Source organism: Idiotropiscis lumnitzeri, chromosome 8 (assembly GCF_059441095.1).
Source record: "Idiotropiscis lumnitzeri isolate Australia: NSW breed Sydney's pygmy pipehorse chromosome 8, RoL_Ilum_1.0, whole genome shotgun sequence".
NCBI classification, from domain to species: domain Eukaryota; kingdom Metazoa; phylum Chordata; class Actinopteri; order Syngnathiformes; family Syngnathidae; genus Idiotropiscis; species Idiotropiscis lumnitzeri.
The window spans coordinates 2997682-3014428 of record NC_142398.1 but is presented as its reverse complement, the minus strand read 5'-3'; the positions used below and the strand labels follow the sequence as shown (position 1 = coordinate 3014428).

At 43.2% G+C, this 16747-nt stretch overlaps 2 protein-coding genes and 2 non-coding genes across 4 annotated transcripts; all 4 read left to right on the top strand.

Annotated features, from left to right (window-relative positions):
- The first annotated feature begins 23 nt into the window (after positions 1 to 23).
- On the top strand, positions 24 to 2906 carry LOC148331533 (uncharacterized). Its single transcript, XM_088303872.1, has 2 exons — positions 24 to 702; positions 772 to 2906. The coding sequence occupies exons 1-2, from the start codon at positions 591 to 593 to the stop codon at positions 1632 to 1634; spliced, it is 975 nt and encodes a 324-aa protein (XP_088159998.1). The 5' UTR covers positions 24 to 590; the 3' UTR covers positions 1635 to 2906.
- Positions 2907 to 3947: 1041 nt separating this feature from the next.
- Positions 3948 to 6830, top strand: LOC148331532 (uncharacterized). The gene is made up of 2 exons (XM_088303689.1): positions 3948 to 4626; positions 4696 to 6830. The coding sequence occupies exons 1-2, from the start codon at positions 4515 to 4517 to the stop codon at positions 5556 to 5558; spliced, it is 975 nt and encodes a 324-aa protein (XP_088159815.1). The 5' UTR covers positions 3948 to 4514; the 3' UTR covers positions 5559 to 6830.
- A 6064-nt stretch (positions 6831 to 12894) lies between these two features.
- LOC148331531 (5S ribosomal RNA) lies at positions 12895 to 13013 on the top strand. Its single transcript, XR_015844851.1, has one exon. It is a non-coding gene; the product is annotated as a 5S ribosomal RNA (ribosomal RNA).
- A 1016-nt stretch (positions 13014 to 14029) lies between these two features.
- LOC148331530 (5S ribosomal RNA) lies at positions 14030 to 14148 on the top strand. Its single transcript, XR_015844879.1, has one exon. It is a non-coding gene; the product is annotated as a 5S ribosomal RNA (ribosomal RNA).
- The last annotated feature ends 2599 nt before the right edge of the window (positions 14149 to 16747 follow it).

Here is a 16747-nt window from a genome sequence, read left to right as displayed (position 1 = left end):
TTTGAATAAGATGTTTATTCGGTGGATATAGGTCATCCATATTTAAATATCTGAAGTATATAAAGCATCCAATGAAATGAGCTATATCTAATTAAATAATGTAGATGTATAAAATTAAATTAAACGAGTGAAATAATACGAGTTGAGAAGAGCAGGCGTTGTTATTACCTTTGAATAATATGTTTATTCGGTTGATATTTGCCCTTTTTGCAAACATGTCTGGACATATTCCCAGCGACATAAGTTTAAACATGGTATTGTGCAGGCTTGGGGGTTTGTCCGGGCAAGACGCCGCGTCTTGCATAGACACCCTCCAAGCCTGCAGCAGCCTCAAGGTGTTTCAAAAGATAGTGAGTGGCGACATCCTGTCGATCGATGGGCAGCCGTGGGCATCCGGGCGACCACCCTCCTCCTTCTTACCTTTTTGTAAAATCTGCCGAGTCATGTTTACTTGTCTGGACATGTATCTGTTGGCTACATTTGGCCAATCGAACCACGCCATTTAACCCTCCCCCGGTCTCAAACCAGTATAAGTAAAGCCCAAGTCACGCTCTGCACAGACAAGACAATTTTTCCAGCTCGTGAAAGAAATGAAGACGTGTAGACCAAGACGTCATCTGGGTGTGAACAGCAAGGCCCGAAGGGTGACAACCATCGCCGCACCTGATCATATTGACAACAACATTGCAGAAATCTCTTCAGGTAAACGATGCAATTAATCTTTAACTATATAGCTTTCTAATATTTAATCATGGTATCTTTGTATTACAGATAGCGGTGTGGATGAACCTACATGCGATCAAGATCTGAATATGGATGTTGTGGAAACCTTTACAACTACAAACATGGAACAGGTTGAGACCTCTACAAATGTAGACCAGGATGGACCCTCTACAAAAACAGGCGAGGACCAGACTGTGCCATCATACTCCTTGTGGATGGGGGGCCCAGGAATCTTAGCAAGACCTGTTGCACCCTCGTACAACAACGGCGAGCCATCGTATTCAGGGTGGAGTCGTCCCGTTTCGCCGACACCGTCGTCGACACCTCCGATGACCCCCACCTCGTCGGCCGAATCTTCACAAAACGAGAAGGTACAACTGTCCAGTTGGTCCGACCAGGCTGATTCTCCACAAACCACGGAGATCAAGGTTCAGACCGTCAACGACCCTGACCACGGACCAGCACCTATTTCCGAAGATGAGGCAAAACATATGTCATGGGATAATCCTCCTAAGGGTTGGATTGATATGGATGTCGTATTAGTTGTTAAGGCGGCTATTATTTACATGGTCAGACGTTTTTTGATAAAGTATCACAAAAAAAGGGGTTGTTTGCATAGCTATAGATACCTATGCAATTGTTATTATCTAAGACTGCACTATGACCGCATCATGCCCATCCTTTGCGGTAAAAAGTTTTTACCATGTATTCACTACTTGTTGGATTTGTGTTCTGTAAAAGCGGATAAAGAAACAGTCAAGCGAATTGCAGAGATCTTAATGGTGGATTTAGCACTCGTAAAGGACTTACCGGACCGCCTTAAAGCGGATGAGCCCATATGTTTTATGATATATCGTGATCAACTTGATACTTTCGAAGAATATCTTATAGAAAATATTAACTTTGAATAAAAAATGGGTAATGTCTTCAGAAAATTATCGTTTTTTGGCTATAGAAGCCAAGGGTGGGCAGATATAATAAATAGAGCAATTACATATAACCCCGATGATAAAGACCCTTTCATTGAAAATGTTTTATTGTTTATGCAAAAAGTGCGTGCCATGTCTTTAACAATTTTTCAGGAGCCTTGGGAATTGTTTGTGCAACATGTCATATTTTTGAGTCGCTCGGGATTGATCGACACGTTTCAAAATATTTTGGAAAATTGGGAAAATGCGATAAGTGTAGGACATGTACTTACCATACTCACGCTGTTTAACGATGTGATAAGATACCGTCTCCGTCATCAACAACCTGTGGATCTCGCGCACGAATTGAAGCTGTTTGAAGACCTGTTAGAATCAAAAGTTAATCCATCTGTTTTAACCCTGACCTATAGACTTTTTACATCTTAGAGAATCCTTATCACGTGTAACCATACTTAACCTTCTTTCAATAAAAAATGGATGTTTTTAAAAAGATGCTTTTGTGTCTGTCTGTGTGTTTAGATAAATAGCGATGTGATGTTTGTCACTAAATCATAAACCGTCATGAGCGTTAAGCGGTGGTTGAAAAAACTGTACTACGACCCCGCTCATCCAGCCAGCTTTGGAGGTGTAGAACGCCTTCATTTAGCTGCGTCGGAGAAAATGGGTCAAAAAGTGACGCGTCATAAAGTCAAGGATTTTTTATCTTCGCAAGATGCATACACCTTGCACAAACCAGCACGAATTCATTTCCCTAGGAACAGAGTTTTTGTGTCCAGTCCTATGAATCAATTCCAAGCCGATCTATGTGATATGCAAGCTCTGACCGAGTACAACGATGGTTTTAAATACCTACTCACAATCATCGATGTGTTCTCAAAACGAGCGTATGCCCGTGTGCTGATGAACAAGACGGGGCCAGAAGTTGTTCGAGCCTTTGAGTCGGTCTTATCCTTTAGCGGCATCCCTAAAAAGTTACAAACAGACAAGGGGAAGGAGTTCTTCAACACGCAATTTCAGAGGTTGATGAAAAAACACAATATTAATCATTTTGCAACAGCCAGTGATTTGAAAGCCTCGGTGGTCGAAAGGTTTAATCGAACTTTAAAAACTCGAATGTGGCGATATTTCACCGCCAACAACACACGTCGTTATATCGACGTATTACAAGATTTAATCGATAGTTACAATGAAAGTTATCATACAAGTATAAAAATGAAACCTAACCAAGTCACACCAGATAACACATGGCTTGTCTTCCAAAACTTGTACGGCAACATACCCTCTGGGGGTAGTGATAGAATAAAAATGATATTTAAACAAGGAGATCTCGTTAGAATATCAAAAGTGCGAGGTGTGTTTGACAAGAAATATGAACAGAGTTTTACAGACGAGTTATTTACAATAGCGGAGTGTGTACCGCGTTTTCCACCTGTTTACAAGCTTAAAGACTACGACGGTGAAATAGTGCAAGGAACTTTTTATGCACACGAGCTCCAGAAAGTCACGATATCCAAGGATCAAATCTTTCAAGTGGAGAAGATTATCAAACGGCGTAAAGTCGGCGGACAGAAACAGTTTCTCATACGTTGGAAGGGCTGGCCTGTGAAATATGACAGTTGGGTCCCCGCTACACAAGTCGTCGACGTATAAATAAGAAGCTTTACAACGAATCTCGACATTTACCAACATGGATCCGAATCTTGAAGGGGGGTTTTACGTCACCTTACCCTCCAATGCAAGTTCTGATGTGTATGTAGACAATACGATAGCTGAATACAGAGTGAATCTGGCTCATCATATCGATCTCGAAGGTAATTGGGAAGTAGCTCTGAGTGAAATATCCTACCCCCATACATGGTTCAACGTGCCTGAAGATCAAGCATCTTTTGACTATGTAGATGCATGGGAAAACGGTGAACCAACACCAGGTGCTTTGGCACCTCTTTACTATGATGAAAACAAATTCACCATCAAATCCTTAAGCCTGTCGGCTGGGTACTACGATAATATTAAGAAAATAGGACAAGATGTGGAAGCGCTCCTCTGTTTGGGAGGGGGGCTTGGCCCCCCTCCCAAACTGTATGCTTCTTATGTTAAAAACAATGTGTTCCCTGCGTGCGTGCGTCCCCAACCCAAACTGTACTTATGTTATTCATATTTTAATATCTGAAGTATATAAAGCATCCAATGAAATGAGCTATATTTAAATAAATAAAATTAAATTAAACGAGTGAAATAATATGAGTTGAGAAGAGCAGGCGTTGTTTTTACCTTTGAATAAGATGTTTATTCGGTGGATATAGGTCATCCATATTTAAATATCTGAAGTATATAAAGCATCCAATGAAATGAGCTATATCTAATTAAATAATGTAGATGTATAAAATTAAATTAAACGAGTGAAATAATACGAGTTGAGAAGAGCAGGCGTTGTTATTACCTTTGAATAATATGTTTATTCGGTTGATATTTGCCCTTTTTGCAAACATGTCTGGACATATTCCCAGCGACATAAGTTTAAACATGGTATTGTGCAGGCTTGGGGGTTTGTCCGGGCAAGACGCCGCGTCTTGCATAGACACCCTCCAAGCCTGCAGCAGCCTCAAGGTGTTTCAAAAGATAGTGAGTGGCGACATCCTGTCGATCGATGGGCAGCCGTGGGCATCCGGGCGACCACCCTCCTCCTTCTTACCTTTTTGTAAAATCTGCCGAGTCATGTTTACTTGTCTGGACATGTATCTGTTGGCTACATTTGGCCAATCGAACCACGCCATTTAACCCTCCCCCGGTCTCAAACCAGTATAAGTAAAGCCCAAGTCACGCTCTGCACAGACAAGACAATTTTTCCAGCTCGTGAAAGAAATGAAGACGTGTAGACCAAGACGTCATCTGGGTGTGAACAGCAAGGCCCGAAGGGTGACAACCATCGCCGCACCTGATCATATTGACAACAACATTGCAGAAATCTCTTCAGGTAAACGATGCAATTAATCTTTAACTATATAGCTTTCTAATATTTAATCATGGTATCTTTGTATTACAGATAGCGGTGTGGATGAACCTACATGCGATCAAGATCTGAATATGGATGTTGTGGAAACCTTTACAACTACAAACATGGAACAGGTTGAGACCTCTACAAATGTAGACCAGGATGGACCCTCTACAAAAACAGGCGAGGACCAGACTGTGCCATCATACTCCTTGTGGATGGGGGGCCCAGGAATCTTAGCAAGACCTGTTGCACCCTCGTACAACAACGGCGAGCCATCGTATTCAGGGTGGAGTCGTCCCGTTTCGCCGACACCGTCGTCGACACCTCCGATGACCCCCACCTCGTCGGCCGAATCTTCACAAAACGAGAAGGTACAACTGTCCAGTTGGTCCGACCAGGCTGATTCTCCACAAACCACGGAGATCAAGGTTCAGACCGTCAACGACCCTGACCACGGACCAGCACCTATTTCCGAAGATGAGGCAAAACATATGTCATGGGATAATCCTCCTAAGGGTTGGATTGATATGGATGTCGTATTAGTTGTTAAGGCGGCTATTATTTACATGGTCAGACGTTTTTTGATAAAGTATCACAAAAAAAGGGGTTGTTTGCATAGCTATAGATACCTATGCAATTGTTATTATCTAAGACTGCACTATGACCGCATCATGCCCATCCTTTGCGGTAAAAAGTTTTTACCATGTATTCACTACTTGTTGGATTTGTGTTCTGTAAAAGCGGATAAAGAAACAGTCAAGCGAATTGCAGAGATCTTAATGGTGGATTTAGCACTCGTAAAGGACTTACCGGACCGCCTTAAAGCGGATGAGCCCATATGTTTTATGATATATCGTGATCAACTTGATACTTTCGAAGAATATCTTATAGAAAATATTAACTTTGAATAAAAAATGGGTAATGTCTTCAGAAAATTATCGTTTTTTGGCTATAGAAGCCAAGGGTGGGCAGATATAATAAATAGAGCAATTACATATAACCCCGATGATAAAGACCCTTTCATTGAAAATGTTTTATTGTTTATGCAAAAAGTGCGTGCCATGTCTTTAACAATTTTTCAGGAGCCTTGGGAATTGTTTGTGCAACATGTCATATTTTTGAGTCGCTCGGGATTGATCGACACGTTTCAAAATATTTTGGAAAATTGGGAAAATGCGATAAGTGTAGGACATGTACTTACCATACTCACGCTGTTTAACGATGTGATAAGATACCGTCTCCGTCATCAACAACCTGTGGATCTCGCGCACGAATTGAAGCTGTTTGAAGACCTGTTAGAATCAAAAGTTAATCCATCTGTTTTAACCCTGACCTATAGACTTTTTACATCTTAGAGAATCCTTATCACGTGTAACCATACTTAACCTTCTTTCAATAAAAAATGGATGTTTTTAAAAAGATGCTTTTGTGTCTGTCTGTGTGTTTAGATAAATAGCGATGTGATGTTTGTCACTAAATCATAAACCGTCATGAGCGTTAAGCGGTGGTTGAAAAAACTGTACTACGACCCCGCTCATCCAGCCAGCTTTGGAGGTGTAGAACGCCTTCATTTAGCTGCGTCGGAGAAAATGGGTCAAAAAGTGACGCGTCATAAAGTCAAGGATTTTTTATCTTCGCAAGATGCATACACCTTGCACAAACCAGCACGAATTCATTTCCCTAGGAACAGAGTTTTTGTGTCCAGTCCTATGAATCAATTCCAAGCCGATCTATGTGATATGCAAGCTCTGACCGAGTACAACGATGGTTTTAAATACCTACTCACAATCATCGATGTGTTCTCAAAACGAGCGTATGCCCGTGTGCTGATGAACAAGACGGGGCCAGAAGTTGTTCGAGCCTTTGAGTCGGTCTTATCCTTTAGCGGCATCCCTAAAAAGTTACAAACAGACAAGGGGAAGGAGTTCTTCAACACGCAATTTCAGAGGTTGATGAAAAAACACAATATTAATCATTTTGCAACAGCCAGTGATTTGAAAGCCTCGGTGGTCGAAAGGTTTAATCGAACTTTAAAAACTCGAATGTGGCGATATTTCACCGCCAACAACACACGTCGTTATATCGACGTATTACAAGATTTAATCGATAGTTACAATGAAAGTTATCATACAAGTATAAAAATGAAACCTAACCAAGTCACACCAGATAACACATGGCTTGTCTTCCAAAACTTGTACGGCAACATACCCTCTGGGGGTAGTGATAGAATAAAAATGATATTTAAACAAGGAGATCTCGTTAGAATATCAAAAGTGCGAGGTGTGTTTGACAAGAAATATGAACAGAGTTTTACAGACGAGTTATTTACAATAGCGGAGTGTGTACCGCGTTTTCCACCTGTTTACAAGCTTAAAGACTACGACGGTGAAATAGTGCAAGGAACTTTTTATGCACACGAGCTCCAGAAAGTCACGATATCCAAGGATCAAATCTTTCAAGTGGAGAAGATTATCAAACGGCGTAAAGTCGGCGGACAGAAACAGTTTCTCATACGTTGGAAGGGCTGGCCTGTGAAATATGACAGTTGGGTCCCCGCTACACAAGTCGTCGACGTATAAATAAGAAGCTTTACAACGAATCTCGACATTTACCAACATGGATCCGAATCTTGAAGGGGGGTTTTACGTCACCTTACCCTCCAATGCAAGTTCTGATGTGTATGTAGACAATACGATAGCTGAATACAGAGTGAATCTGGCTCATCATATCGATCTCGAAGGTAATTGGGAAGTAGCTCTGAGTGAAATATCCTACCCCCATACATGGTTCAACGTGCCTGAAGATCAAGCATCTTTTGACTATGTAGATGCATGGGAAAACGGTGAACCAACACCAGGTGCTTTGGCACCTCTTTACTATGATGAAAACAAATTCACCATCAAATCCTTAAGCCTGTCGGCTGGGTACTACGATAATATTAAGAAAATAGGACAAGATGTGGAAGCGCTCCTCAAAAAGATCCATCCGGAAATCCATGTTGTATACCATTATTTAAAGGAGAGATTTTTCTGGGCAGGGAATGGTCATTACAAGATACGCTTTCGTCCCGCGTTAGCCTACATTTTTGGGGCGTTACCCGATGAATGGGTTACCTGCGGACCCCAGTGGACAGCGAGCCAACATCCTGCGGATATAAAAGCGGGGATGTACCATCTATATGTTTATACAGACGTGGTGTATCATCAGGCTGTGGGTGACGCTTTCGCTCCGCTCTTGAGAACGATACCCATCGATGATAATCACGGTGACATTGTATTTAAAGCCTTTAATCCTCTTTATTACATGCCTGTTAGTAGGAAGCATATTGAGGATATAAGAATCGAAGTTAAGACGGATCAGAATCAACCCGTGGGATTTACACGCGGTAAAGTTATCGCTACTCTGCACTTTAGACCCAGATAGAAAAATGGTTGTATTGGATACGCATCATGATCTTTACCGTTTTGTCGATTATTACGAAAACCAAGCGGGTGGGTCGTTATCAGGTTTTCATGGATTACCGGTCCAATATGGGCGTGGATTGGGTTCAATCTTTGCCAAATTATTTCGTTTTGTGAGTCCATTAATCAAAAGAGGGTTCAGCGTTGCCAGACCTCACCTGCAAACGGCTGCGAAAAACATTGCAACAGATGTAGCCGGTCGGGTGTTAGAACGAATAAACCGTAAGGCGGAGCCTCAAGAAGGTTCGGGTTTAATGGTTCTGGCACGAAGACCTGCAAAAAGACCCATCGGACAAAGGTTGAGAGAGCCTAAAAAACGCAAACGTGTGTCCAAGAAGAAATCAGTCAAGAAAAGGAGACGGCGAAGAAACACCGGGGATATTTTCTCTTAACCAAAATTGACCATTAGGGTTATTCATCATGGCTCTTTTGCATCACAAGTCAGCAGAGTGCACCCTAACTGAACTGGATTTATTTAGTCCACCCATGACACAACTATCAATCGAACAAAGTCAATATGTGGAAATGTTACCTATCTCGGCTCTCACCGATGATGGTCCTGTGGAGTTTTTCATACCTGGAGAAGGATCCAAATATCTCGACCTCTCAGACACCCTGCTTCAGCTGCACCTGAGGGTACTTTGACTCGCCCCAACCGTCACACCCCCGCACTTCAAGCTCCAACTCCCCCCCACTCATCGTAGAGGAACACGATGTGAGGCGCGCGCTCCTGGCGGTCAACCCCAGGAAAGCTACTGGACCCGACGGAATACCAGGCAAGGTCCTCAGAGCATGTGCCCACCAACTGTCACATGTTTTCTGCAGGATCTTCAACCGCTCCCTGGCTCAGGCAGTCATCCCCTCCTGCTTGAAAACTTCCACCATTATTCCTGTCCCCAAAAAGTCACCAGCCGTCCACCTGAATGACTACCGTCCTGTTGCTCTCACACCAGTCATTATGAAGTGCTTCGAGAGGCTGGTTCTCCAGCACATCAGGGACTGCCTTCCTCCCACTCTGGACCCCTACCAGTTTGCATACCGGGCTAACAGATCCACTGAGGACGCCATCGACACTGCTCTGCATGTTGTGCTGGGCCACCTGGAACGACAGCAGAGCTATGCAAGGATGCTCTTTGTGGACTACAGCTCGGCATTCAACACGATCATCCCAGACATCCTCGTCGCCAAACTGGACACTCTCGGCCTCCCTGCCCTCACACGCATCTGGATTAAGGACTTTCTGACCAACAGACCCCAGACTGTGTTGCTCGGCCCCTACACGTCCTCCACCCTCATGCTGAGCACCGGTTCCCCCCAAGGATGCGTGCTGAGCCCTCTCCTGTACGCCCTCTACACCTACGACTGCAGCCCGGCCCACGGCAACAACACCATCGTCAAGTTTGCTGACGACACGACAGTGGTCGGTCTGATCTCGGAAGGTGACGAGACAGCCTACAGAGAGGAGGTAAAGAGACTGACAACTTGGTGCAAGGACAACAGACTGCACCTTAACTCTGCTAAAACAAAGGAGATTGTCGTCGACTTCAGGAGGAACAAGACGCTGCCGCCCCCCCTCTGCATCGAAGGCGTGTGTGTGGAGAGGGTCCACACGTTCAAGTTCCTGGGAGTACAGATCTCCGATGACCTTTCTTGGAGTCACAACACCACAGCAGTGGTAAAGAAGGTCCGCCTACGTCTGCACTTCCTGAGAGTCCTCAGGAAATTCAACCTGGACAGGAAGCTGCTGCTGGCCTTCTACCACTCGTCCATCGAGAGCCTGCTGACGTACTGTGTCTCCACCTGGTACAGCGGCTGCACTGAGGCGGACAGAGTGAGGCTCCAGAGGACAGTCAAAACAGCGCAAAGGATTATTGGCTGCCCTCTCCCCCCACTGTCGGACATCTACACCGCCCGGTGCCTCAGAAGGGCTCTCAACATCGTCAATGACAATACCCACCCAAACTCACACCTGTTCGACCTGTTGCCCTCTGGCAGGCGCTACAGATGCATCAAATCAAGGACCAATAGACTGAGAAACAGTTTCTTTCCGAGAGCCATCTCCATACTGAACTCTCACACACACACGAGACCACCCTAACCTCGCAAAACAGCATTGTGATGTGTTTCTATATGCCCTATTCAGTACTGAATTCCATTGCACTGTCTTCTTTATTTATCTAATTTATATATTTGTCTGTATTATTGTTGTATTGCACTGGAGAGGGGAGCCCTCTAATCTCGTTGCACACTTGAGTACAATGACAATAAAGGGATTTCTATTTCTATTTCTATTCTACTCAACAGAGATGGTAGCATTTTACCCACAGATCAACGAGTCGGTATTATTAATTATCCTTTGAATACAATCTTCTCACAAGTGGATGTAACATTAGGCGACAGGTTGATCTCGCAATCTAGCGCAACCCATCCATACAGAGCTATGATAGAGACGTTGTTAAACTTTTCAGAAGCCTCTCTAAGAAGCCAATTCACAGCGGCTATGTTTTACAAAGATACATCAGGGCATATGGATTCAACAGTCTTAACGGGGGATGCTGTTAACAAAGGATTACTGCATAATCTCGTTGCACACTTGAGTACAATGACAATAAAGGGATTTCTATTTCTATTTCTATTTCTATAATTCCACACATTTCAGGACCTCCTTATTACAGATTATTTTTTGTCAATCCCTTGAAAAGGAAAACTTTTGTTCAATTTAATATATAAACGTTTCACTAGGTACATAATTCCATACAATTCATGACCTCCTTATTACAGATTATTTTTTGTCAATCCCTTGAAAAGGAAAACTTTTGTTCAATTTAATATATAAACGTTTCACTAGGTACATAATTCCATACAATTCAGGACCTCCTTATTACAGATTATTTTTTGTCAATCCCTTGAAAAGGAAAACTTTTGTTCAATTTAATATATAAACGTTTCACTAGGTAAGTACATGTTCCTGTTATATTACCTTTAAACATTAAACGTTTCATACTTTGATTATTCAGAGTGAAATTGTGGCTTCTGCTATATTACCCTTAAGGCACTAGATGGCAATATTGAGCTATGTTTTCAAACACCTTGAGAAGTAATGTCGTGAGCTACTCACTATCGTTTCAAACACCTTATGTTCGTAATCAGAACAAGTAAACATGACTCGGCAGATTTTACAAAAAGGTAAGAAGGAGGAGGGTGGTCGCCCGGATGCCCACGGCTGCCCATCGATCGACAGGATGTCGCCACTCACTATCTTTTGAAACACCTTATGTTCGTAATCAGAACAAGTAAACATGACTCGGCAGATTTTACAAAAAGGTAAGAAGGAGGAGGGTGGTCGCCCGGATGCCCACGGCTGCCCATCGATCGACAGGATGTCGCCACTCACTATCTTTTGAAACACCTTGAGGCTGCTGCAGGCTTGGAGGGTGTCTATGCAAGACGCGGCGTCTTGCCCGGACAAACCCCCAAGCCTGCACAATACCATGTTTAAACTTATGTCGCTGGGAATATGTCCAGACATGTTTGCAAAAAGGGCAAATATCAACCGAATAAACATATTATTCAAAGGTAATAACAACGCCTGCTCTTCTCAACTCGTATTATTTCACTCGTTTAATTTAATTTTATACATCTACATTATTTAATTAGATATAGCTCATTTCATTGGATGCTTTATATACTTCAGATATTTAAATATGGATGACCTATATCCACCGAATAAACATCTTATTCAAAGGTAAAAACAACGCCTGCTCTTCTCAACTCATATTATTTCACTCGTTTAATTTAATTTTATTTATTTAAATATAGCTCATTTCATTGGATGCTTTATATACTTCAGATATTAAAATATGAATAACATAAGTACAGTTTGGGTTGGGGACGCACGCACGCAGGGAACACATTGTTTTTAACATAAGAAGCATACAGTTTGGGAGGGGGGCCAAGCCCCCCTCCCAAACACACACACAACGTCATCACAACGAGACAAAAAGCGTAATTCTGTAGGCGGGGGCCCTTGGCCCACACACACACACACATACAACGTCATCACAACGAGACAAAAAGCGTAATTCTGTAGGCGGGGCCCACTTCGACAAAAGCGTAATTCTGTAGGAGTGGTATTAAACCTTCAACGGGCAGGGAATATGTAAATATTTTGAAATAGGTGGCTGGAGATTGGATAGTTTTAACACAGGGGCGGGGATAGCGGCCATTTTGGACAAAAGCGTAATTCTGTAGGCGGGGACAACGAGACAAAAGCGTAATTCTGTGGGCGGGGCTATGACGTCATCAAAATTTAAAAAAGCGTAATTCTATTATCTCTGCAGTGAACGCCCCCCCATGTTCTTGGTGTATATATTGGTGGTACGGGGCTGGTATAATATTAGTGCCCCCATGTGGTCCGATCGTGTAGCTACGGAGCCACACACAAGTCTCCTGACACGCATTTGCAAATCAGCACACGCATTTGCGAGTCGTCCGCGGCAGGACTGTAGCAAACGTCACCTCTAAGAACACAGCCAATCAAAAGGTCCCGTTTTTACAGGTCGCCCATCTATACGGATTTTTGTCCGCATTTATGTGCCAACAAATCATTGTACACATTTGCTGATATTTGTCATATATCTGTGACTTCAATCATGCATTGTAGATTGTTGTTACACATTTGTGACTGTGGTTATAGTTTCAGATTCTTGTTACGTATTTTTGGATTGAAGTATTTGCCACAATAAAGACCACATGTATAAAATGCAAAATTTTGAAAGAAATTGTCGCTTACCGCCATACTACCCTGAGCACACCCGATCTCATCCGATCTCGGAAGCTAAGCAGGGTCGGGCCTGGTTAGTACTTGGATGGGAGACCGCCTGGGAATACCAGGTGCTGTAAGCTTTTGCACCGCAAAAAAAAAAAAAATTTTAAAAACTCTAACAAATGTAAGCAAGTATGCGAGCTGCTTTTTTTATAAATTTCCACATATTCGCCTGACAGGCTGAGAGCACAAAATGCCAACATTCAGCGTCCCCTGCCTTTGGGTGTTGCTACAGTCTCGCCGTGGACGACTCGCAAATGCGTGTGGCAATTTGCAAATGCGTGTCTGGAGACTTGAGTGTGGCTCCGGAGCTCCACATTAAGACCAAAAGGGGACTCTCGTAGTCTACAGGTGTAGCAGGCAGATGACCCGATGCAGTCCGGTTGGGTTGGTGCAGTCAGTGTTTACTAAATAAAAAGTTAATGAATCAATTTTAAAAAATGGTGTTTACTGAATGCAATAAAGGGAAGTATAGTTAATGTGGCAATTAGCAGGTGTGGAGAAGCTTCATTCATTTTTTTTAGCTTCACTGGTTATATCATTGGTTCTTATTTTATTAGTTCCACTTTATTCTTCCATTTATTCCAATTTAATTTAAATAATGTCAAATAAATGGTACATGACCATGGGTGGATAGCAGTGAACGCCCCCCCATGTTCTTGGTGTATATATTGGTGGTACGGGGCTGGTATAATATTAGTGCCCCCATGTGGTCCGATCGTGTAGCTACGGAGCCACACACAAGTCTCCTGACACGCATTTGCAAATCAGCACACGCATTTGCGAGTCGTCCGCGGCAGGACTGTAGCAAACGTCACCTCTAAGAACACAGCCAATCAAAAGGTCCCGTTTTTACAGGTCGCCCATCTATACGGATTTTTGTCCGCATTTAACCATGTGTATGTGCCAACAAATCATTGTACACATTTGCTGATATTTGTCATATATCTGTGACTTCAATCATGCCATGTAGATTGTTGTTACACATTTGTGACTGTGGTTATAGTTTCAGATTCTTGTTACGTATTTTTGGATTGAAGGATTTGCCACAATAAAGACCTCATGTATAAAATGCAAAATTTTGAAAGGAATTGTCGCTTACGGCCATACTACCCTGAGAACACCCGATCTCGTCGGATCTCGGAAGCTAAGCAGGGTCGGACCTGGTTTGTACTTGGATGGGAGACCGCCTGGGAATACCAGGTGCTGTAAGCTTTTGCACCGCAAAAAAAAAAAAAAAAAAAAACTCTAACAAATGTAAGCAAGTATGCGAGCTGCTTTTTTATAAATTTCCACATATTCGCCTGACAGGCTGAGAGCACAAAATGCCAACATTCAGCGTCCCCTGCCTTTGGGTGTTGCTACAGTCTCGCCGTGGACGACTCGCAAATGCGTGTGGCAATTTGCAAATGCGTGTCTGGAGACTTGAGTGTGGCTCCGGAGCTCCACATTAAGACCAAAAGGGGACTCTCGTAGTCTACAGGTGTAGCAGGCAGATGACCCGATGCAGTCCGGTTGGGTTGGTGCAGTCAGTGTTTACTAAATAAAAAGTTAATGAATCAATTTAAAAAAATGGTGTTTACTGAATGCAATAAAGGGAAGTATAGTTAATGTGGCAATTAGCAGGTGTGGAGAAGCTTCATTCATTTTTTTTAGCTTCACTGGTTATATCATTGGTTCTTATTTTATTAGTTCCACTTTATTCTTCCATTTATTCCAATTTAATTTAAATAATGTCAAATAAATGGTACATGACCATGGGTGGATAGCAGTGAACGCCCCCCCATGTTCTTGGTGTATATATTGGTGGTACGGGGCTGGTATAATATTAGTGCCCCCATGTGGTCCGATCGTGTAGCTACGGAGCCACACACAAGTCTCCTGACACGCATTTGCAAATCAGCACACGCATTTGCGAGTCGTCCGCGGCAGGACTGTAGCAAACGTCACCTCTAAGAACACAGCCAATCAAAAGGTCCCGTTTTTACAGGTCGCCCATCTATACGGATTTTTGTCCGGATTTAACCATGTGTATGTGCCAACAAATCATTGTACACATTTGCTGATATTTGTCATATATCTGCGACTTCAATCATGCATTGTAGATTGTTGTTACACATTTGTGACTGTGGTTATAGTTTCAGATTCTTGTTACGTATTTTGGATTGAAGTATTTGCTACAATAAAGACCACATCTATAAAATGCAAAATTTTGAAAGGAATTGTCGCTTACGGCCATACTACCCTTAGAACGCCCGATCTCGTCCGATCTCGGAAGCTAAGAAGGGTCGGGCCTGGTTAGTACTTGGATGGTGGACAAGAAGCAAACCTTCCCGTGGTGTCCTCCGTTAATCTGACAAATGACAGAGACCAATTGCTTCAACACGCGAATATGCCAAAAACTAGGGTGGTAAAAGGATAGACCCTCGACCCTTACCATGAAGTCCTTAAAAATCTGCACTTTCAACGCGGAGGGCATGTCCCAGGACAAATCTATATTTTTGTCACAACTGGATGTGGACTTTTTGTGCCTTCAAGAGACACACAAAAGTGGCGCACCTCCTACTATACCCGGAATGACTCTGATTGTCAGCCATCCCAGCCAAACCCATGGCAGTGCTATTTATGCCAGAGACTCGTCCATCATCTCGCAAAGTAGAGACTGCACACAAAATGGGATTGAAATACTGAAGGCGGACACCGAAAAAATTTCCATCATTTCGGTCTACAAGCCACCGCCAATAAGATTTCAATGGCCTGACAACTTTGATTTTGGAGACAAAGTGCTATTAGTGGCTGGCGATTTCAATAGCCATAATACTCTATGGGGCTACGACCATACCAACAACGATGGCGGAGCAGTAGAGGAGTGGGCACTTAATAACGACCTGACTTTACTCCACAACGCTAAGGATAAACCATCCTTCCTTAGCGCTAGATGGAAACGGGGCTATAATCCCGATCTAGTGTTCACATCTGCACTACATCACAACAACTTTGAAAAAACTGTAATCGACCCCATTCCAAGGTCACAACACAGGCCAATATTGATTGAGGTTAGACCCGTTCTGAGACCACGTGTGACTAACAAACCAATGCCACGCTTCAACTTCCGAAGAGCAAACTGGGAAGATTTTACTGCCGGGCTTGATGATAAAGTGAGGAATATACCACCAACGCCTCAAAATTACGACGCCTTTCGCAATCTCGTATGGGAGTGTGCAAAACACCACATCCCCAGAGGATGCAGGAAGGAATACATCCCAGGCCTGAACAGCAAAAGCCGTGATGTATATAATGAATACGTGAATGCGTACAACATCGATCCTTTTGGCGCCGATACAATCGAGCTCGGCGAAGCTCTCATGGCTTTGGTTAATGATCAGAGGAAGGAGCGATGGAGAGAGACGATTGAAAGTACGGATCTGACTCACAACAGCAAGAAGGCGTGGAGCACAATCCGAAAACTCGACTGTGACAAACAACCCGTGAAACGCACAGCGGCCGTTACACCTAACCAGGTTGCAAACCAGCTCTTGGTAAATGGAAAGCCGCTAAACAAAGAACGGGGATGCCTGCAGAAGATGAAGAGCGAAATGGCACGTCTCATGAACACCTGTGATGACAGCTTTGAGCCCTTCCGAATAGAAGAACTAAACTCTGCTATAAAGCAAATTAAGCCAGGCAAAGCAGCAGGACTTGATGGGATCCACCCAGAGCTAGTTCAAAACTTTGGAGGAACAGCTAGATCCTGGATTCTTGCCCTGTTCAACTCGTGTGCAACATCTCACACGATCCCAAAGCTATGGCGAAA